This window comes from Pipra filicauda, unplaced genomic scaffold (genome assembly GCF_003945595.2).
Source record: "Pipra filicauda isolate LSUMZ 115617 unplaced genomic scaffold, ASM394559v2 scaffold348_size1222971_pilon, whole genome shotgun sequence".
NCBI classification, from domain to species: Eukaryota; Metazoa; Chordata; class Aves; order Passeriformes; family Pipridae; genus Pipra; species Pipra filicauda.
In genome coordinates, this window is record NW_024104474.1 from 780124 (window position 1) to 804156 (window position 24033).

Below are 24033 nucleotides of genomic sequence, written 5' to 3' on the forward strand. Positions count from 1 at the left end.
GAAATGAATATTGAGCTTGCTGGTTGTGACTGAATGCTCAAACAGGACACAGTTCTGACACCGATAAGCCACTGAAAATACATGTACTCATCACAGTGTAATCTCTCTGGGGGAAAAAAAAGAATTAAAAAAAGGTAGATGCTCAAGTGCAAATGTTTTCCTTTTATTCAGTCTTCGTCTCACCAGATGAACCAACAGAGAAGTCCAACCAAGTTGCAGCTTTTGCTCAGAAATAGTCTCTTTCCCCTTAGTTTGGATGGTGGGCAGCCTGCTGGAACAGAGTCTGTCTGAGCAGGTGGAGAGGATGTGAACGTTGTGAGGTCTATTTGGCACGAGAAGCGTGACGCATAATGTTTTAATCTTTTTATGATAGCTCATGGAGAGACTCTTCCTTCTCTATCAGTATTTTAACTGTCCAAATTTAATACTTGAATATATTAGATATTATTCCCCTTAAACACGCTCCAGAATCTGAATTTAGCATATTTCAGGAGAAAGAGGAAAATAAACCTTACCGTTTCCCTTTTTCCATGCTAGTGAAGCACGGATTTTGCAAGCTTTTGTTGTTTCTGGATTTTTTTTTTTTTTAAATATCTTTTTTCTAGTTCCTGAAGGAGAACTTCTGTCTGAGCTTTATTTTTCTACCTAATAATTGCTGTTTACTACCGCTTTGCATCCTTTGAAGTGGGATACAGACAGACACAGGTTTTGTTTTTTTTTTTAAGCTGGTATTTTCTAGGTTGGTTTTGTAGAAGTCACCATTTTATTCTTTTAAAGGAAGGGTTTGTGTGGAGTTTATAATATATATTTTAAATTTATGAAGAACTGGGCAAGGCAGGAATTCTCATGAGAAATTCATCTCTTGTAAAACTTCTGCTTTAATTTCTAGACCCAGTTGGGTCATTATTCTTTATCTCAGCACTTTTTGGGGTCCTAAATGACACTTGCAGGATTTTCCCAGTGACTCATCATCTAATATTGCTCTGCACTGTAACACAGAATAATTTGGTTCAAACAAACAAATTGTTTTAACATAGGTCCATTACTCCTAGTGTTTAGCAGTTCCTGTGGATCCTGGAAAACTGGCAGTTAAATATTTTTTGCTTTCCTCTTTCCTTCCTATTAAGTCAAATAGAACAGATGGGAAGAGGAAAAGAAATGGAGAACAGAAGCAGACAGTGATAAATTTTTTCTCAAGAGGGATGAATCACTTAATTCACTCCTGTCAGCTGAAATACTCTCCCCAGTTTTATTTTTCCATGAAAGAAATTGCTGAGATGGCGATGGTTTGGTCTGTGAACACAAATAGGATGGGAGCTGCTGGGGGATTGCCTGTGGGCAGAGCAGCAGTCACTGGAATGATGACTAAGAGGAAAGTGCTCCATGAGGTGCTCTCTGTTTTAATATATTTTGTAGCACTAAGGAATGTAAAACCTCCACTATTTGTAGTAATAGTGTTGTAACCATGCTGGTCTACTGGGAGGAGAAGCAAGATTTCTTGGGAGATATGCAGTCTCTTATTTGGCCAGCCAGTGTGTCTAGGAAAAGTTAACTACTTTGTAGGAATATGAGTCCTTCAGCTGGTAACACATGAGGGAGCTGGGAGCATAATATTTACTCATTTTTTTTCCCCTCTAATACTGGTCAACTGATCTTATTGTAAAAGATGGCGTTTTTTTCAAACATTCTAAATCCACATATCTACAGATTCCTCGTCTTTCCTTAAAAAACTCTCTTAGATACCAGTGTAATACCATGTTTCTGTCAGCAGTTCTCTGAAAGGCTTTGACTCAAAGAGTTTTGTTTTCCTTCCTAGTGCTCCTGGAAGCGGCCCTATGTTCAAATCCACTACAGTGACTGTGCAAGATGACTGCAGTGATGTCCCAAAAAGTGCTGCCATGGATTCTGCCAACCAGCAGGATTCCAGCTGTACATTAATGCATGATGCACAGAACTGTAAAGACGTTGCTTTTGTTGTTCCTTCCACTCCTGGGGATGTGTGTGGTAATAAATCCGATGCTAGCAAATGTGGAGATCAGGTTCAAGGAGCTCAAGGACACAGAGTTGGGTTCTCCTTTGCTTTTCCTAAGAAAGCAGCAGTGAAACTGGAGTCTTCAGCTGCTGTTTTCTATGAATATAATGACGAAACTTCTATGGAGCACGGATTTAGCAGAAGGAGTAGGTTTATTCCAGGAACATGTAACCTTCAGCCTCCTTCAGCAGCAGAAATAGTCGTATGCCCTGAGGAGAAACAAAACTGTTTTCACCCACTGGTGGAAAAGTGCACAGACACAGCAGAAGCCCCTGAAGCTCAGGATGCAAAAGAGCTGGCCGGTGAGGAGAGCAGGGTGCTGGAGAGTCCCTCCTTAGCTCCTGCTCTGTCCCACTCAAAGCAACTGGTGTCCTCAGACACGGGGGGCTGTGCTATGGATGTAATCAGAGCTGACTTACCGGAGCAAACTCTGCCCGTGGCTGTGGACAGCGCTCAGGTCCTGCCCCTGGACAGCAGTGGGTCTGAGCTGCAGGCAAACAGGCCTCTTGTGCAGGAGGGTGTGGAGGATTGTTTGTCTCTGCAGGACCTTGCGGAGGAAAACGGCAACGACGGGAAGAGCGATCCACCCACAGCTGAAACGGAAATAAAGGATCCGGGGGCAGATGCAGTAGTTTCATCACTGTCTGAAGAAGGTGGTAGTGGAGCCTCAAAAACCAAACCAGACGTGCACAAGAGACCATGTCAACCCTTTGTTCCTGTTCTTAGCAAATATGGATCAAATATTCTTCAGTGGCCATCAGAAATGTTAATTTACACAAGTACAGACCCATCGATTTCTTACAGCTGTAATCCTTTATATTTTGATTTTAAGTCATCCAGAGCAAGTGACAGTCAAGAAAAGCTCAAACATCAACCAAACATACCTCATTTGCACCATAAAACTGAATCTGACCATATCTTAGTCTCGGATTTTACAAATAAACAAACTTCAGAGTGTGGTGATTATGAAGCAGAAGTGAATAAAAATGTGTGCAACTATACAATACCCCTTATAAATGATGTTTCCCTTTTCAGAAATTGTGACCTTGCAAAAAATCAAAACAAAGTGTCCTTGGATGACTCATTCAGAATTAGAAAAATAGAAAAGTATCACATATCTAAAAACCACTTACGACAAAACACTGTGATGGATGAGAAATATAACAAAGTCTGGATCAAAGAAAGCCATGAAAAATGGCTTCACAAAAGCAGAAAAAGGAAAAGGAGAAGAAAATTATGTCGTTGTCATCATCATCACTGTGGGGACACAACAGCAGCAGAAATGGAGATGTCTCCAGTACCTGAGAAAGAAATTACTTACAGAGATGAAAATAAATATCAGCACCTCCAGAATAATGCAGAGAAGTGCAGACACGATGCAGGGAATATCTGGTTGGCTACAGGTGAGATACAGCAGTCACATCCAAAACTTGGCATTGAAAATAGTCATAAGAGAGTCATGTCCGCATCAGATCACGTACACTGGGACAGAGGCTGGTGTGACTTTTGGAGTGCAAAAAATAGTGGCCAACACCATGGTTGTAAACGGCTGCACAGAAAGAGCAGAGCAAGCTCTCGGAGGCAGGCAAAGCAGCTGGCTCCAAGTTCCAGGAAGCACAGCCTGAGGCACTCTAAAACATGTTGTAGCTGGAAAGTCAGGAGGTCAAGCTGTAGCCCAGAGCACAAATGTTCAGGCCAATGCAGTGGGGAGAAGGGTCCGAGTCAAAACCAGTCCGTAAAGCGAGGTTACAGTGTTCTGATCGAGGAACCTGAAAAGTGCCACCGCAAGCGGAGGCAGCACAGCTACTCCTCTTCATCAGATGAGAGCTCCTGTGGACAGGCATTATCAGCAGAGGAATATCTAAGGCAAATGTCTACTTTAGTTACGTATCACAAAGCAAAAGGGAAACACAAGAGAAGGAAAACTAGAATCCATCATGTTTTCCTTGACAGGAATGCAAGAAGCGAGACCTCTGGACCTGCCAAAGAAAATTCTGCAAGTTCTACGTTAAATATTTTGGGGGACTTATTGGCTCGAGACAATCTAGAGGAAACTAATGCAGATCCCAAAGCTGATGGTGCAAAAGATACAGATGAAACAATGGAGCTGGAGGAAAGCAAGTCACCTGTAGAGGGTGATGGTTCGCACGTGCTGGAAAACGATAAACTGACGGCGAGTGCAGCGATGGAGAGCACGCCGGATACGTTTTCTGATGTCATCGCGGGCTCTGCTGCTCCTGTTCCTGAGCACAGTGCTCCGGCAGCTGCTGGCACACAGGATGTTCTGCAAGATGAAAAGAAAAAAGAAAACATCACCAGTCACGAAAATCAAGCTCGTTACAAAGTCCCCCTCTCCAACAGACATTTGGAACCGGCTCCTCCTAAATCCTATCTTTGCCATTATGAGTTGGCCGAGTCTCTACCGCACGAGAAAATGAGTGAGGTGACCAGTGAATGGGTACAGTGTAATCCTGGCATATTTAGCAGCCCGCCACCCTTGCCATTCAAAGAAGCACATGTGAACAGTCATACCTTTTTGACTACCGAGCAGTTAATAGCCCCCTTCCCCCTGCCCGATCAGACATTGATTTTCCCTCCCGACAACCACGAAAAATTCAAAGAGCTGCCGTCCGAGGCGTATCAGCAGATCGTGCCACAGGGCGTGCTGGCCAACAAAGTGAAGTTCGCCTTCCCCCCCGCGGCGATCCAGCCCCCGAGCTCCCCGCTGCAGCCCCTGCCCCTGCAGCCGCCGCTGTGTTCTACCTCGGTCACCACCATCCACCACACGATCCTGCAGCAGCACGCCGCCGCCGGCACGCTCAAGGTTCTCCAGCCCCACCAGCAGTTCCTCTCGCAGGTCCCGGCTCTTTCCAGAGCGCCTTTACCTCATCTGCCGGTGGGGCCGAGGCTTTGCCCGGGCGGCCACGCTGCCTTCGTGGCCCCGCCGCACTTGCCGCTGCTGCCGCCCTCGGTCCTGCACCCGACCCAGCTGGCGTTCCCCCCGCTGCCACACACCGTCTTCCCATCCCTGCTGTCCCCGCACCCGGCCGTCATCCCCCTCCAGCCTCTCTTTTAGGACAGGGATGGGATGGGGGAAGGACCCTTCGGCTAAACGGTCCTGATGTTTCCACGGTCCCCTCAGCTTTGCAAAACGGTTCTGTGAACTAAACTGGTTAAAATGCCTCGTTCCTTGGGAAGCATTTACTGTAAGTATTATGATGCAAACATTCATGGCAAGTTCAGACCTGTACTATAACTAAGGCACTGAATAGTCTGATACTAATTATGAACTATATATATAAGTGAAAATCATGTCTTAGAATATGTATAATGTATATAAAATATATTTATAGTTCTATAACTTATGTTGTAAAGTATTCACCTTTCTTTTTTTATCTTTGTGTATTTGCACCTATTTAATGTTTAGACAAAGCTGATGCACTATGTTTTGTACTATGTTCTCTGAAACTGTAAATCTAGTGACAAACTATCTCTTGCAATAAATTTTTGTTAACTACTTAAGTATATCAAAAATCTTTCATTACAAGCCTCATGGATGTTGTTCTTCCATGTCCTTCTGCAGCTGAATGGCATCTTTTACCCCTGTTATGTTGGGATAATCAGGTTTCCCACACGTCAGTGATTTATCAGGGAGGTTCAGAGGCCAATACCTTGAGGGCAGCTGTCTTACCGAGCCAGAGAAAGGGTAATAGATGTGTTTGTGTTAGTGGTTTGATGTCACCGTGACAAATTTTGCCTACTTGTGGTATGTGCACAGATTGCTGACTGGTGGAGCTAATCCCTTTTATACTAAACCACAAAAAGACGATGTAACAAATGTAACATGGGTAGCAGAACTGGGGGGAAAAAAGGATAATATTGATGTCGGTTTGACTTCAAGAGGACGTTGCTTGTAGCAGCAGGGAGGGGAGGTCTTGGTTCCACCCAGCTTGCTCTGTGTGATGGCTCATGGCCCTCAGGGGGGTGGATCTGTCCGAGGGAGGGCCTTGCTGCCTGTGCAGTGTGTGGAGGAGGGACCAGGAAGAGCTTTGTATGGGAAACCCACCAGGGTTTGATATAAATTCTTACCTCACTTCGCCCCTCTCTCTCCTGCAGCATTTCGCTAAAGAAACAGAATAACACAGAGTAGAGACTAATTAAAGTAATAATATACTGCCAGTACTTCTAACTGTACTACAGAGACTTCTCCCTACCTCTGCAGCCTTTTTATTGCTGTTGAACCCCACCCAGCTTTAGCCAGTGAAATCTTCTCATTTGCTTTGGCATGAGATATATCAGACTTACGCCTGTGATGGTCAGGAATAAAAGCAGGAGTCATTTGGAGGTAGAGTCATCTCTTTGAGTTAAAATGAAGTGTTACCATGTGAGTGAACCTAAGGATTTGCAGCATGATGGTTAGTGCTAGTGGTAGGCCCTCCATAACAAAAGGGCCTCCCAATAAATTACTTCTTTTCACCTTTTTATATAGTATAATAAAATCATGTAAAGCTGAACTGAAGGAATAGTAAATTCAAAGTATTATTAATATACATTGCATATTAATAGCTACAGATGTTAACCATTTGGAAAGTAATACTATATCCTAAAACATGTATTTTCTCCATCTAGAGCTTTAGAACTTACCTGTATCAATATTGCACGTTTTAGCACAATATAACATTAAAACTATAGCAAAAAACTTACCACTTGTGATCTTACCACTAAGATCACAAGAGTCAGCTATTCAAGATTTCCATGTTGTGCAGTTGCAAAGGGCTAAACTACATTAATAAGCAAAAAGTTGGTAAGAAAGAGCAGATGAGCAGTCAGGTCCTGGAGAGCAGCTGGGATCCCCTGCCTGAGGCTGCAGCATGGGGTGAGATGTGGCTGAGCATCCTGCAATGCCGTAAAGAAAGTCTATTTTCTCTAGTTCTAATTTCAGGTGAATGCCCATTTCTATTTATGTGGTACCTGAAAAATGTAGAAATAAGTGAGTTTATACTGCTTTATTTCAAGAGTTTGCCTACATGACGTGTGTGTGTCCACTGCCTCCCATGCTGAGCAGGTGCTGGGCATGGGAATCTCTGTTGGAATCTCTGGGAGGGGATGTACTGGCTGCCCTCTCTGTTGCCTTGATTGACTTGTGCTGGCTTCTGCATTTCTGCCTCCTCTGTGGGAGCCAGCACAGACAGTCCCCTGGGTTCTGGTGTCCCATCAAAGACAAAATCCACCTCATTTTATAGCAGTACACTTAAAACAAAGAATCCCCATAGGACAAATGTGATTGCACATTCTGGCAGGAGATTAAAAAAATCACCAATTTAAAATTTTCAGTTTCAATGTTTTTTGAAAAATCCCATCTATTAACTTGGAGGTCCACATTTTTTCAACAAAATGTTCCAACAGCTTCGAATTCTACTTTTTTTTTCTTACAATATAAATTATTTTTTTCTATATTCAGTTGTTAAACAGTTTTAAGACATTTCACAATTCTTTATTATCTACTGTAATTGCTGTTCAATAGTGTATAAACTACTTAAAATAAAAGACTAATAACCATAAAATGTAACAATTTTCTAATATGATATTGCCTTTAATGCTAGAACTGTTTGTATGTGACTTCATATGTAAAAGCAAAACCAGTATAAAAATAAATCACAAGTAAAGTTTTAAATTGAACACACTAAATTAAATTGCCTAATAAAATATTCTTTTGAGTTTCTGTTTTATTATTAAATATATAACTTCTAGTAAGTTATGTAAGGATAGTTCTTCTTTTATATATTTTATCTGGTATTTGAGATTGTGTATTTTTGTTCCATAAATTGGTAGTCGGATTTATAAGCAAAAACTATTGCAAATGCTAAATAATTGAATTTTTATCCTTCTGAAAAATTCGACCAAATTTGTTTTAAATCTAAGACATTTAATTTTGAATTTACAAATTTTCACAGATCTAGGGTGTCTATGCTCCTGGCCAGTTTGCCAATTTTTAGAATTACTGGGCTCACAAATGGCAAGAATTAGACCTTCAGACCTGAACCTAAACGAGGTTATAGATTTTGTTAAGTGATTTCCCGGACCAGCTCTGCGGAGAATTACCTGAAAAGTTAACCTGTTCCACTGAGATGAGAAGAGTATCTTTATTTTGGTCCTTGGAAAGTTGCAATCTGCCCAGCCTGACCCTCCTGGGACCTTCCATTTCTCAGGTGACAATAATGGTCTAGAGGAGCTTTTGGGTGTGAAGGAACGTCACTGTGTCACGTTGGTATGGGCAGTTTGGAGTATTTGGACTCTTGTCTGTCTCTCCTGTCTGTAAGTACGTAGAATTTTTTAAATGCTACCAATACATGGAAAGAATCAGATTATTTCATTTCCTTCTTAAACTGGAATCTACACAAGCTGTCAGCTGCTGGGGAGAAATCACCAGATTTCAGGTTTTGCAGGAGCGAGCAAGGGTCTGTTGCAATATTTTTAAATTAACATGGCTTACTATCTAAATGTCTATATTATTTTATAGATCACTTTGATTTAATATCTGCAGCAGGCATATTTTTGTATATTATTTTCTGTGCCCCCTTCTCCTCTTTACTTCAGTTGCAAACTTTGGTGAAAGAAACACGTTGTATGGAGTGTTTTTGAGTGAGAATGTGTTTATCTTTTGGTACAGTCAAACAACAGTGAAATCATTACAAAGCAAAGTCTTCTTTACCTTCAGTGTTAACTTTTTATTAGCACATAAACTTTTACCGTTGTAAAGTAGTCATTTGGATGTGGTATTCAAACGAGGCTTTAAAGGACCACTGGGACATCCATTTTTCTTTAATATATTACTGTACATGATAATGTGCTGCTTATGCAACATATGGCTGTGATTTTTCTGACAAGTTCATTTTCTGTAACTGCATTTTCCTCGAAGCACACGTTTGGCACTATGATAACGTTTACTTTATCTGCTACATTTAAAATACATCTTTAAGTATATTTGTGCAAACTCTCCATTAGTGAAAATCACTGTACAGCTTCTGGCTTTGGTGGGATTTCATTGGTTTGTAACCCCCTGAAAATGGCTCACGTTGCAATGCTAAGGGTTTTGTTAACTTTTCCAGACTGAGGCAATACGTTATGACCATGTGAATGTATTTTGAAAACAGTTATTTGTTTATAACTGAGCTGGTAAATTTTAATCCACTGGGTATTTTGCCATGGTGCTTGTAGTCTGCATGTTCCAAACTCCATACATTCATTTTCTGGTCTCCCTCACTGTACATTGCCTAAAGGCTTGTATATATGTAGCAGTGCACGTATTTATGCAATATGCCTACCAGTTGTAAAATATTACAGTGCTATAATAACTCTCTTTATTGAAAGTAAAGACATTTGTACTGTATAAAGATCATTTAATATTTTTAAATTAACATGGCTTACTATCTACATGTGTATGTTATTTTATAGATCACTTTGATTTAATATTTGCAGCGGGCATATTTTTGTATATTATTTTCTGTGCCCCCTTCTCCTCTTTACTTCAGGAACACTGAACACTATAAAGTTTTCTCTTTTTCTGTTTCTCTGTGACTCAGATTATCAGAGTTTATTGGAATTTATCTATTTATGAAAATGAACCAGGCTTTTTTATTACTTTCAACTGCAATAATTAGTGAACCAACTTTAAGAATTATAAGACATCCTATTTTTAATTCAAGCTTCTGTTTTATTTTATGTATTTTATAAAAGATTTGGAGAATTTCTACCCTGGGTCTAAATTTTGACTTGTTAGTGCACTTCTGAAACCAATGGAGTTTAAGGAAGCTTTGCTATTAGTATTACTGAGGAATTATTTTGGCCTGGGGTATTAGTGCTCTTTATTCATTAAAACTGCCTAATATTTCCTGCTTTCAGTTGGATAATAATTTCATAAGGTATAATGAGGAGCACAATCCAGTAAAGAAAAATGAATCCATTTTCAATCAGTCGTCTACCTCCTTTGTTGTAAAGGTGTTTATGTAATTAATGACCATAAAGGTATATCTTTCAAATCTCTGCTCTGTATTGTCAGTGTTTGGAAACACGTACCTGCGCCTTCTCTTCTGATACCAAAGAAAAAAAATCAATTAGTGAAAATATTGGGTTTTCTACCTGTACGTGCTCATTTAGAAGTTTCAGTAAGTAGGACCACAGTAATACAATATAAGGTAAAACAATGTATCAGTAGTCTTTATTTTTGCTGGGGTAAGATCAAAATGTGCAAATCCATGTAGAGAAAAACATAAAAATTAAGCAAGTTCAAATGTGAATCCACAATGAATATAATAGTATTACCGATGAGAATTAAAGATGGTTACTGTTAAATAAGCAGTGGTGTTTGTTTGATATGAATGAGATTTTTAAATTATATTTTTTTTCCTCAAAAGAAGCAGCAAACAGAAAAGTACTTCTTAAAATATGTGGGTTTATGTCAGCTAGGTAGGATCTGTGTACCTTTCTCATGGATGAGAAACAGGAAGTAAGTATTGGACATTCAAAATCCTACATGTTATAAAGAAACATCTTGCATTTCTAGTTCAGTCTTACTTTGATTTAGGCCAGTGAAACCTGGAGGAATAATTAAGCTAAAATATAGGAAACTCAACCTCAAAAAGTCAAGGTCTTCTTTTTGGATCATAAGAAATCAAATAGATATTCATTTAAATTAGTATGTTTGCACTACTGTGAATATAGAGAAGGTGAAACCCAACTCAGGTCCAAATTTCTTCTTGCCACGTAGCTTAGATTTAACAGCCTTGGTAATTTGACCCAAAACCTTCTGGCATGTAACAGAGTCTTCCATAAATGACTTGTGTGTCACTGGAGTGCTGGCAAAAATGACAGTAAAATCCAATCTCCTTTCTCATGTTAGTAATGCCTGTTGAAACAAAGAGGGAGCAATCAACTGTATAATGTGCTGAAACCTGAATTGGTCAATGCCTAATTCATAATTTTACTTGTGGAATTGTAGTTGGAAATAGAAGTTTACTTGCATTTTAGTGTCTATACGTGTTCAGGAGTGCGTGTGTGTGCTGGTGCGCTCCTGCTGGTGCTGGTTCAGGATTCTCTTTTTCCAGGTGTGATTTTTGTGCCTGCCATTATTTCGTGGTAAGAATAGCTTGTTTGAAACGTTCGTAGCAGAAGGGAAGGAAACATTCCAGGGAGGAATACTGACACAGAATAATAAGGGGAAAAAAAAGTGATTACAGTATAATGAACCCATCTTTTCCTCTCTAGGGTGGAGGGAAGTTGCAGGAAGTTACTTCACCTGCTTTTTGTTGTCTGGCTCTGTTTTGTATCATTTTACCACTGAAATTACCAGTGCTGTTTGCCTTGGTACGCCCTTTTCTAGCTGATCTGTCAATCCATCAGTGTCAAAGAAAAAAAAAAAAAAAAAGGCGGGATAGTAAGAGAAGATCTGCATTCAATTTGCTCTTAATAAAGTCCCTTTTCTCTCTGGAGAAATTATTCACTAGAATGAACCTTCAGTGTGCAAAATAAGCTCATTGCTCTCCCTGCCACCACCTACAGCTTCACTGTTTGCTCACGTTCTGTTAACTTGTCATTCTTCGGGAGCAGAAGAAATGAAAAGGAAGGTCTTTTTTCCATTACCACCAGTTTAAGAGCTGGGTGCAGAGGAAAATGTTGGAGGGTTAACCATGTGCTTCCCAGCAGAGGTGTTACTGTAAGTGGAGAGTGTCACATCACTGGGCATTTATTTTTCAGTTCTTTTCTGCTTCGGAATGGATTACAGCTGGTCTAAAAGAAGCGTAGAGGCACTAGGGCAAAGTGGTTTAAGTGAATAAGGCATTTAAAAAGCAAGGTGCTTTGCTGTCTCGCCGGGTGCCCATCAGCTCAAGCCCTGCTGAGTTCTCTGCATTGCAGGCTTTTGGCAGTAAGAGCTCACATACAAAACCAGCCAGTGACTGGGTGGGTGAGGAAGTGGATTACACTTGTGTCCTGGGGAAGGTGATCATTGCATTCCCATTTGACCAGGCAGTTTGGTAGAACAGGGTGGAGCACGTTCCTTTTGCTGTGCAGGGTCTGCATGGGTGGGTACAAGGCCTCTGGGGCAGCAGCAGTGTCTGGAAGCTCATATGGCTTGTGGGGTGCAGGTGCATTGCTCCTCATGCCCAGCAGCTGCCCCCAGCTTTGGGGTTAGTTACCAGAAAGACTCAGGTCTCCAGCTGGGTTTCCTCCAGTTTCCCACCCGTAGCAGAGGTCAGTCAGGACTCTGTTCCTGTGGTGGGACTAGGTCTGGCTTGGAGCCATAAGAGGAAGCCTAATCTAGGATAACAGGGTATTTCGTGGTTTAGTTTCCACAAAATGGTGCGGGTCATAAATGTGTTATTGGCTAATAAAAAAGGCAAAATGCTATTAAAGTTGTAAAAAGCAGATTAAAGAGAAGCTAAGCGTTGGGATGAGATGCAGAATGTCAATCACAAAGCTATCACGAGGGAATGCTCAAAGGTAAGAAACTGATAATGAAGAGTAAGAGCAATAATAATAATAATAATAATAATAATAATAATATTTTACATGCAATATAAAATATCCTTAGATAGACAGCATTGGTGCAAATGAGTCCTGGGTCACGGGGAGCTGAATTCTGGACAGCAGGCTGTTAGGGGAAGCAGTGCTGTATAGGATGTGGGACAGAATGCACAAGGGGAGCAGTAATTGCTACTCTGAAGAATGTCTTGAACAAGAGGAGAAAGTGGTTTTAGGGGAAAACACGCAGGTACTTTTGGAGGGAGAAGAAAGGGGGTGGGGGGACTGAGCCTGGCAATATTCATTGAGCTGGCCAGCAACGCAGAGATATGAGGCCAGGTGGAAGGGGGGCACTGCTGCAAGGGCTTTAAAGACAGTTTTAATAAACTCTATTTAAGCCTGTGGAGATTAGTGATAATTAACTCTAGAACCCCCCTACCTCCTTTTTTCCAGTTCTCTTTGCAGGGTGCTGCTTTTTTTTTAACCCCAGGACAGCAAGCAATGGGGTTTCCTGACCCAGTGCTGTGGGGCAACAGCATGAGCAGCAGGATGTCTGAAAATCCTGCAATAGCTCAGGGACTAATTACCTGGAAAGGCAGAAGGTGCAAACACCTATTAGAGTGTTTTTCACGGAGCAGAGTTGCAGAGAAACATGAGTGGAGACCACTGCAGCTGCGTGTCTGAGAGGTTTGGTTTGAGATTTCAATGTTTTGGCCCCTCTCTGCTGTGGTGTGGCAGTGTGATGGACAGCATCAAAGCCTCTTCTCCCGGTTGTTTATCATTATCATGCAGGGCTGTGAAGCTCCTCTCGGCTGATGGATGCGATTCAACACATCCATCGCGAGCAGATGCGTCAGCAGGAGCAGCTAAATGTGCCACAGTTTGTCTCAGATGCTGCAGTTACAGAAATATCTTTCTTTGTAAGATATTTTTAAGTGAAACTACGCGCATTTTGATGACAGTGCTGAGACCCCTCTCCGGGGAGCATTGGTATTTGGGGAGCTGTCAGCTGCTTTACGACGTTACCTTGCAATGGGAAGGAGTGGAGGGATAAGCAGATATTGCCAACCAGAGATTTTTTGGTTTTTTTTTCTCAAGCATTTTATATAATTCTAGCAATGGGAGAGCAGAATCCTAGTGGTCATGAGGGATTCCCTGTCTGTGACTGTTCAGCAGACAGCTGTTTGAAATTCACTGGCCTTGCAGAAGGAGAAAGCTCCATAGAATAACTGGCGAGCTTTCTTTTCATCTTTGAAATCCATAATGCATGTATATACATATTGTTAATAATTCATATTAATGGAGAGCTCTTGCCCAAGAGCACATTCCCCTATCACAGAAAATAAATTGTTTAATGATGTCTAGGATAGAAATCAGAGTCTGGCTTTAAATCCAGCTATTACAGAACAGTACTAGACATGCAGCGCACACTTCCATAAACAAATAAATTCATTACAGTTTAATAACAGTGGAAATAAAAAATGTAAGGTAATTTAAATAATGTGCAAAATAGGTCTATATTTTATCCTAAAGCCATAGTGCCAAGTACTCACATTATCAGGAATTCTCAATAGCCTTTAGGACCGGCCCTGGTGCAGGTAAGCAGTAAAGTAGAATTTTAATGTTATTATCTTGGCCTCAATTCATAGGGAGGCAAAATTCAGTTTTGTGGTGGTAGTCATCTGAGCTTGGGCGTTAGGTGGAGAAGAATCTGGGAATACTCAGTGACAGGATGCAGAGTGGCTTCTGGGATTTGGGAGCAGAGGACAGGATCTGCCACTGAGGAAAAACAGGGACTGGAGATGTTAGTGAAGCATTGCAGAGGTGGGAAAAATAGTGAGGGGGAGACACAGGACCTTACAGACTCAACCTTCACTATATGCAGATAATTGTCTGTACCCTCTGTTAGCTCATTTAAGGAGCTTATTTTAATGTGTTTTAAAATCAAATATAAGATGGAATTTATTTCCTGCTTGGGAACGGGTAATAATGGCAGACTCGATACAACAACCACATTTACCCAGTCAGTGCTCTATTTAAGCAGTAATAAGTTGGTAATGGTTTGGCTTGAACTCTGTGTATTCTCAGTTACATCATCTGTGTCTGGTTGAGCTGCTCTGAGTATGTTTTTCTAGCCTGAACTAGTCTCTGTCAGTAAGTTTTTGGTTCTATGAAGTTTAACTCAGAAATCTCAAGCCAAGGTCTGGATTTTGAATTCAGGATATTCAACTGGGCCTACATTTGACAGCATTTTGAGTCTTATGGGACCTTCTGGAGCCATTAAATGGTTCTGGGTGTGCTTTTTAGGCCTGTACGAGAATAATTTTGAATTTTCTCTTTCCAAAAACCCACCACGTGGATCATCAGCTTCATGGACTCATTCACTTCCTTGTAGTTTTATTGTACCAAGCATAACATATTTGTGTGCAAACAACCACAAATAGGATCTCATCCAATTATTTTCCTAGAAAATCTCACCATACCAAGTGAGTGTGTTCACCATACCATCTTAGAGTAACTGAATTTGGTAATTTTAGAATTGCAGGCTATATTGTTTTTCTTTTGAAGTCTGTGCCATGATTTGCACATTCATCCTCCTTTTGCAGGCAGAGAAAATTTTGAGAGCTGGCTTTCTCTTGTTATTTGTCAAAGGGAATTAATTTTACATTCAATAATACATTTTTTCTTTCATGTCATCCAGAAATTTTAATATACTTGCTCTGTTATACAATAAGAAAATGACTATTTATCCCAATAGGTATTTTTTGAGGAGAAAAAAAAAAAAGAACCTTTGCTTCTTTGAGAGTTTAAACACAATTCTAGTTTCCTCTCAATTCTGTGTCTTGTGATGCTTCTTGTCAGATTAATGTGTTTTAAAGCTCTCGGTTGGTACCTGAGCTGTCAAAAAGGAAGATTAAAAACACACCTTTCTTTCTGGGGATTTGTTTTGCATTGCAAAATGCAGAGGAAGAGAAAGGAAACCTTTCCTGCTCACCATTGGCATACATCTGGGGCTTGCTGTCTGTGGCATTCTGTGTATGTTTTAGGGTTGGGAAGGAATTTCTGTTACTGTCAGACAGCCCTGGATATTCACACTAGAACACATGCAGGATCCTGAAGTGTTTATTATTTTATGAGGAGCAGAATGTACTTGAAGACAAAAAGGAAGGGTCATGGATGTGATTTTTATCTTAGTCACAAATGTGACATGTGACTTTTTCTCTGCTTCATTTAGAAGACTGGGACAATTGCAGTTGCCTTCTGATGTAGTGGATACACTTATCTTCTAATACAGTTCATCAACAGATGAAATATGTTTTATTCTAAGTTTCATGAAGTTGTCAGCTAGGAAGAGAGAAAGGTACAATGTTTTTAATGCTACCAAATTCACTCTTTTAATTTCAGAAATTATTTTAGGAAAAAAAAATTACTCCGTAAATCCTTAGCGTATTTTTTCACGCAAACTGAAATAATTTCTGAAAGAAATGCAGAGAACGCCCCATGAATTGAAGGAAGAGGGAGGCATTCTGCAGCAGCTCCATTTGATCCCAGATTGTAATGAGACCATAAACGCTGGCCAGGGTCCATAAACGTTGCAGAGGTTTGGAGCGACAGCGTTCAGCAGTGCCACTAATCCAGCTTTAAATCAATTTTTCAGAACCTGGGTCCTCGTTTCCTCTCACTCTGAGTAATAAAGTGCGTTCAGGGGAAATGATGCACGTGAGAAAGTGCTCCTCATTTCCCAGGACTTGAGGAATAATCCAGGACCATATATTTCTCTAGTGTTTCAGTTAGTGTGTAAATGATTCAGCCATCATTTTGGCTGTGCACTTATTATAGGAAGTGCTTGATTTTGATCTAATAGGTATTCTGAAGACTTTAAAGACCATTTTTTACAGTTCCTTAAAGTAAGAGCCTGTTCCACTCTCAGTACCCATAAATAACTCTCTTTTCTGTATATGGATATCTCACCATGTCTTGCAGTAAGGTCAATTTTTTTTCTACAAGGACCAGGAAAAACAGTTGTGGGAAAACGGCCTGGAAGAAACAGTGAAATCAAACAACAGCAGATCCCTGGGTACATGTGATAGGTATCTACATTTTAATGAGAAATCAGACATGTAAAAAATCCAGTTCTTAATTTACGTCTGGGCTTTTGCTTGTTGAGATTACAAAATATGACAATTTATCCATTTGTCCCAAATACTAATTAGCAAGACAATGAGAAAAAAAAAAAACAAAGCAACCAAGAGGAACTGCCTTACTGTTACTAGACTGGCAGAATTCATAAACAGAGTGGATTCTTTCACTGGCATATAATGAAATAAATAGGCTTGAATCTTGATTTATTTATGGTTAAGCTTATGGTTGCTTGAAGTTAGTAACCTATAGCTCATTTTCAGTGGGTGTTTTTGTAGGTGCTGTGTAGGAAAGGACAGGCTTACAACAGATTTTTCAGAGATACTGTGTTAGATTTTGCTCATGAACAGGCAATATTTTGGGTTTTATAAACAGCTGGATCTTATAAATAATCAGGTGCTCAGTTTTGATACGTCACACAATTTTTTTTCCCCTCAAATTGTTCTCTGATATAGCACAAAATAAGAAAGTCATTGAATTAATTGCACATTTTCAAAGAAGTCTTTCTTGTTACAGTGAGTGTGATGACCAGTGATTTTCTGTGTGTATGTGACAGGTCACTGCTGTGTACAGATTTCTTCCAGACTGAAAAATAACAACCCAAACTGTAAATACTTTTCTATCAGGACACATTGAAAGAATGTGAAAGTACACTCCGTTGTGTGATATATAATTTCCCTTTATCTTTCTGTCCCAGGTGGGTGTTGTGTGACAGTATGGAGTATGTTGCCATAGGAATGCTAGAAACAAGGAAGCTTATAAACAGAAAGCAGTGTATTTGAGTCTAACTAAATATCTTTTGACGTCACTTTGACAGACAACATTTAAAAGGCAGATATTCGGAAATGAGCTTTCTCCAGAAAAGTTATAAAACCCTGAGGAAAAAAAACCTGGAGGGAAAAGGCAAGTATATTTCCAGCTGTGTGTAAATGTGTAGCTCAGAGGGGATTGGCATTGTTATCTTTTCTGCTACAACCTGCTCTACAGGATAGATACAGCTCCTTGTCAGCCTGTGTGTGCTACAGAACTGATGAGATCTGAACAGGCTTTTCATGCCCATTGCCTTCTACTCTTCATCAGTTCTGCTCTGTCGCTGTGAATGCTTTCCCTTGCAGCAACCTTAATTGTTTTTTGAGGGTTTAGAAGAGTGATCATAATCACAGCTGTTGTGAATATAACTCTGATCTGCAAAGAGACTACACTGTAAGCAAACGTTTTCATTTCGAATGCTTAAATCAATGGTTTTCAATTACAAATAGAGAAGCCACTAGCTGGAAATGTTTCTTACTGGAGGGTAGATCCTAACCCTGTTATTTACTCACATTGCCTGTTATTCAGATGTTCACAGTTGAAATTGTGAGCTCTGGAAATAGAGGATGTGGCATCTTAATAAAACCAACATTACGAGTGCATGATCTCTAACTAATCAATGGGTACTGACAAAAAGAGGCAGATTAGGTGGCCACTTTCCCTTGCCATAAAATGGCATTTGGTCTATGAATGAAGTGGATAGTCTCATTTCTCTCCTCCCTTCTTGTTGTTTCTACAGCCTTGCTGATGCTGTGTTCAGGTTTCATGTGCTACAGAGGTTTATTTCTACAGTAGTGTGCTGTTCATGTTTTTGTTGCTGTTTGAACTTTTGAGGTTTATTTTTTATTCTCCCCCCCCTCCACTTACAGTAGTGTGCAATTCTTTTATGCCTGCAATGCCATGGAGAAACCACCAGGAGAGCAACCACTGATCATAGCAGCATATGAGGCGAAATCCCATCCCTTAAAAGAATATGTAGCCAGGAGCACAACTTCGTTTAAATGACTCCACTTAAATTCAGCTTCACATCGTGAAATTCATAGTACAGAGACAATACCAGCTGCAGAATAAAGATGAAAAACTCCCAGCTGAAATAACACCCAGGCAGTGCATTCACCCAGTGCCAAAGAGCTGGGCATGGCTGCAGTATAACAAAGCTCTGTACCGAGCCTGTTCAGGTAAGTACACTTTATATATGAGTAAAGAACATTTTGTGCAACATTTCTTGTGTGTCCCCCGAGATATTTGGGGTTACAGTGTGATAATTCTGTTCTGTCTAAGCAGCACTTTACTTTAAAAATCCTCTCATGAAATCACCAAAGCTGCTTTTGAATTTTAGTGCTGCTCACTGTCAATACATCCAGTGATGGGCATCTGCAGTAAATGTCTTATAGTTTATATGTCAAATTACTGACCTCTCTAGATATCTGGTGACCTATATCTGGGCTTTACCTACTGTTTGACTTATGTGATGATAATGGAATGTTAAATCAGATAAAATATGTGTATGGGTTTGTATTTAGATCCACATTTTCACATCGCTTTCAATTGAAGAGTCATCATTGAAAAAAAAATTACAAAAACTTTCAGCTAAAATCAGCACAACTGCCTCAGAAGAATATATATATGAAATACTATAGAGCAAATTGCACGTATATGCCTGACTTGTTTCCTAGTATAATAGCATCCAAAGTAGTGTAATATTTCATTTTCCAATTAGGAAGAATAAGCCAACTAACTAGGATGACTGATTTCAGGCCGTTGTGCTTATGTCCCACCTTCTTCTACATCATTTGAATGGAGAGTCTTGTTATTAAGAATTAGAGAAAAACCCCTTTGTTGGTTGAAAAGCCAGGTCATGAACTATATGATGGTGTGAATTGTAATGTACTGTAGCTAATACTGGGTCAGTATAAACTGTTAAGGTTTGTCATTGATAAAATAGTTCTAGTGGATTTGGGAATGTATTAGAAACACTGGTAAATATACCATATCTATATCTATATATTTCTTATAACCAAGTATCATATGATGGATATCAATCAGTGAACACAAACATTCCAGAACCAATGAGAAAAGCCCCACCGCTCTGATCTTGCTTTTACCTTTGGCATGATGTGAAACCATTGCTCAATAATGTAAAAAACCCATTTCTCAACAGTGCAGGATGGTATAATTTAAAGCCTTAATTAAACATGCATGAGGGGAGATTAAATCCCTTTTTGAAATGTTATGTCATTTTAAATATGTATTTTATTTAGCACATTTGCTATTAATTTTAATTTTAGTTATAAAAATATATTGATGTATAATGAATACTTCTGTTGAAGCTTGAAGCTCTGCATATAGATGTGGGGGGGGTTTGTTTGGGTTTTTGGGTTTGGGATTTGTGGAGTTTGTGAGGGTTTTTCTGGGCTGGGAGAAGGTGTTTTTTTTTTTAATTCATGTGGTAGTGGGAGAAGTTACCCAGGGACGTGTTAGAACACCCATCCTTATAGGTTTTGAGGACTCAGGTGGACAGAGCCATGTCTGACCTGCATGGAAGACCATCAGATCCTCGTGATTTCAGTCAAGGCACACTGCTAAAAATCAGCCCAAACAGAAGTGGGATTCCAAGGGACAGCCGAGTCTCATGCTTGGAGCAGAGATAAGTCAGCATTTCCACCAAACCCTGTCCTGCAACCTCACAAAAAAAATTAAAATCCAGATTTGGTGAGTGGCGTTCAAATCCCAGATTATTTTCCAAATTAAGGAAGGTTTTAGGCAACTCTGTTTGCATTTTCCTTCGCCTTTTGCCACTGGTAGAAAAAATCAGTTGTGAAATTTTGAAGCAGAGGAATGACAGGTGGCTGTATCTAAAGGTGCATGGCCGGGCATAAAATGTGAGAATTTTTACTTTTTTATGTATTTACCAATAACTTAATCCAGTTTTCTCTGGATGCACTGTTTGGGTAGATCCCATTTTTATTTATGCTTTGCTTGTAATAGTGTAAGTTCCTTTTTGGCGAGTGATATTTTCTAATCTCTGTAGATTTCATCAAGAGTTGATTTGTTTTTAACAAACTGCAATTATGCTACATATTTTATTCACCACATCAAGTGAAACCTTTTCACTCGTAGATGTTAAGGGAATTATTAGTTTTATTGATTATTTTACAGTTAAGTTGTATTCTATCAAACGGAACGGGTCAAAGGTTTTCAAAACCCTTTTGTTCCTCCAGGTAATTTAAGACACATTTCAGTTACAGTGGCAGAGCTGTTCTCACTTTGGTTCAGCATCTCAAGTTTCAAGTTTTTCTCGTGGTCCCTTTAGATTATCTTATTGATTTGCCAGGCATTGATCTACTGACTGCTCTGCCAGCAGCCATAAGAACACAGTTTGTTTGTAGCCTTACAATATATTCCAAAGTACTGTTCCCAGATTAAGTCTGAGGAGTAGCTCCATGGTTTTCAGTCAGATTTCTCTTTAAAAATATTTCTGTGTAGAAATAAAAGAATACACGTGCAATGTTATTCACATTTCCCATTGATGAACAACGCAGGCAAAGAAACTGGAATTAACAGATTTATCTTAGCCCAGTAATGTATTCCTGGTTTTTATTTTAGTTTGCACATATATTAGTTTCCTAGAAGAGGTAATTGTATTCAGCCTTTTCATTTTAGTGCCAAACTAATACACTTAGACTTTTTCCTGAACTTGCAAATACTGCTCTGCAGCACAAATATCTAAGAGAGAGATTGCTGAGCAGGCAACGTGCAATGGGATTCTCTCCAGACCTCTGGAGCAGTGGTTCCCACAGGTCCTTATCAAGGAAATGTGCAGGTTACTGGAAAATCCATTAGCTCTGTCTCCCCTCTGTTTCCCAGAGCAGTTTCCCCTTTGTCCCTCTCCTAGCAAAGTGCCAGAATATCTGTGTAAATGTGGGACAGCCTCTCCAGGTTTTCACTCTCCCCACTGATCCTCCCCTTGGAAGTGCACGAAAACAGCCTGTGGATGTGGCACTTGGGGACGTGGTGCAGTGCTGAACATAGTTGGGACTCAATGATCTTAGAGCTTTTTTCCAACCTCAATGATTCTATAATTAAAAGGATTAAAATGAAGTATTTTCTCCTTGCATGTTGGGCTGCATTGTGGAAAGAAACTTGGAAACCTTCGGCGGCTTATTTTGATGTGTCGCTAGTTATGCACTAAATATATTCTCTCTGGCCAGAACGGGCTTAAGAAAAATTATCCAGGCTGAAAGAGGTGGTGAGATGGAGAGGTGAAGGGTTGGTGTTCAGACACAGCCTGAAGCAAAATGGTCATTAGAGAGGCCACTGAGGTAAGATGCAGGAAAAGAGGGAAAATAATTTCATCACTTTTGATGTACAGAAGCTGGTGGGTGTGAGGGACTCTTGGCTCACTTCCATATCTGACTGTTGGAGTAGAAAAACAAGGGTTGGTTGTGTTTATAGAGTACTGGTTTGTTTTTTTTTTTATTTAAAGTCAAGAAAGGTATGACGAAGTATCCAGGAAACATAGGCAGAAGAAACCATTCCACTTCTCAGAGCTGCAAAGTGAGCCAATATTAAATGGCTGAAATCAGGCCAAATGCCAAAAGTAAATGTAACTCCAGAAAGAGAGGGGGACTTTCAGAATCACCGAGCTTTGAAGACACAGTGGCCAACACAGAAGGATAAAACCTCTCTGTCAGTAACAGCCGGGACACAAACTACCAATTTCCTGAGTTAAGCATTTTACTACTGCAGTGCTGGGCCTTCTGCAACTTTTTTCCAGAAATACTGATTATCTGGCATATAGAATACCATTATTTACCATATGTCTTCATGGACTATCATGTCTTCCATGCTGGGTTTAGTGTACTAATCTTCCTGCTGAGTTATTTTCACATCAGCTTTAATTTCTCTGCTTTTAAATGCTTACTACAGCAAAATGACTTTGCAGTGGATTAGTATTTAGGAGTATCCACACTGATAGTACATTCTCTGACTGATGCATAACATGCATGTGTTTCAAAAATTTAAAATGGCAGATTTAGGTTTTTTTATGTCTAGAAATGAGTACTTGTGTGGTTTAATCACTCAAGACAGCTATGTTTTTATAAACTTTATATATGGCAAGGCACGTATTAATGCAAAGAGAACATCTTGTTCTTAATATCAGTTGTTAAATTTTATAACTGTAAATTTATAAGCTTAATTAAAGGAACAATTCCTTATAAACAATTCAGTGAAGAACCACAGAGCAGCACCTGTAACAAGAGGGGGTAAAGGTGTGATAAGCTGTGCTTATACCTAAGATGGGCCCAGAAATAAGAATAGCTCTGCATTGATGCTTTTGTTTGAGAAATTCCTAAGACTCATTACAATATATACAGTGAGTTTTCTTTGCTATAGAATTTCCTAGTTTTCCTGGGGAACCAGACAATGGAGCTTTTGAAATCTTAAGTACGTCTCTTAGCAACTTGCCAGAAAGAAGCTCTGCTGTGATTACTTATAATTCAAATATGATCTGCCCACAGTTTTGGCCAAATTCCTCTGTTAAGAACAGAAGCAACCGTACCATGCAGTTCCCCACTGTCTTATTGAGCTATTAACTCTGTCTTCCTACTACATTTTGCACCTGGAAGAGCATTTTTAAAAACAACCCCCAGTTCCAATACCATCCCTCCACACAACTTTCTTTCATCCTTTTGGGTTCCTGCCTCAGGACGGATGGAGAGCCCAGTACCACCTATGGGGTTAAACCTGGGAGCACAGCCAACAGCAGCAGCAGGAATTAGAGCCAAACACCGTGGTTCCAACCAGAACAATTCTTCCTTCTTCCTGCCATAGCAACCTAAAAAGCCCCCCTGGAAAGCCTCGGAATTAGGGCTTTCCTGAATAACACACACCTGTGGGTTATTTACCTCCTTGTGTCATGTTACTGCAGTAAGGGCAAGGTAGTCATTTGTCTTTGTTCCTTTTTGAAAAACAAAACCGGAATTATTGGGGTTCTCAACACAGAACACGGTAATTCTTTTTTATTTTCTTTAAAGAACAAGAAAAACCAGCTGAAAGTTTTAGAACGTGCTGCCACGTGGTTGAAATAGAAAGTGTTCCCAGGTGTCTTATTGGCCAAGTTCTCACATTTGCTACAGTGAGCTGAAGCACCACTACCTATGTTTTAAGCATCCCTGAAAAAAAAAAAATAAAAAATTCACTGTGTTTGGAGTCTTATAAATGAGTATTTTTTTTTTGTCTTCCTCAGTTTTGTGTTGCAGCACCAGTAAGGAGCTTAGCTTGAAGGTATTTCAACACAGCACTAGTATCTTCGAGCTCTAGTGACAGGCATGAAATTGTTTTATCTGTTTTGTTCTTGGTGCGCTGTGCTCGTTGGGCTGGCGCGGAGACCATCTGCTGCTGAGGTAACTCTTGGGATGCTTGTCAAATTGATTGCACTCAGGAACGCCTGAGACAGAGGAAAAATAGAGTTTCTAATTACATTTTACCAGGGATCTTGTTTAACTCTAGGAAGTGGTAATTCAGAAATA

The 24033-nt window shown here is 39.9% G+C and overlaps 1 protein-coding gene and 2 long non-coding RNA genes across 5 annotated transcripts in view; 2 read left to right on the plus strand and 1 right to left on the minus strand.

Moving 5' to 3' along the window:
* The window catches only part of ZNF804A (zinc finger protein 804A), a 153617-nt gene extending 143230 nt beyond the window's left edge, over positions 1–10387 (plus strand). For both annotated transcript variants that reach the window (XM_027734939.2, XM_039384362.1), the window contains exon 4: positions 1817–10387. In XM_027734939.2, the coding sequence (XP_027590740.1) occupies positions 1817–5108 (3292 nt within the window). In that variant the 3' untranslated portion in view covers positions 5109–10387. The remainder of the gene's footprint in view (positions 1–1816) is intronic.
* LOC120323813 lies at positions 143–3172 on the minus strand. The gene is made up of 2 exons (XR_005564680.1): positions 2452–3172; positions 143–2241 (listed from the first exon to the last, which is right to left on the minus strand). It is a non-coding gene; the product is annotated as an uncharacterized LOC120323813 (long non-coding RNA).
* Positions 10388–18260: 7873 nt separating the features above from the next.
* The window catches only part of LOC113995174, a 62691-nt gene continuing 56918 nt past the window's right edge, over positions 18261–24033 (plus strand). For both annotated transcript variants that reach the window (XR_005564681.1, XR_005564682.1), the window contains exon 1: positions 18261–18678. This is a non-coding gene — a long non-coding RNA (uncharacterized LOC113995174). The remainder of the gene's footprint in view (positions 18679–24033) is intronic.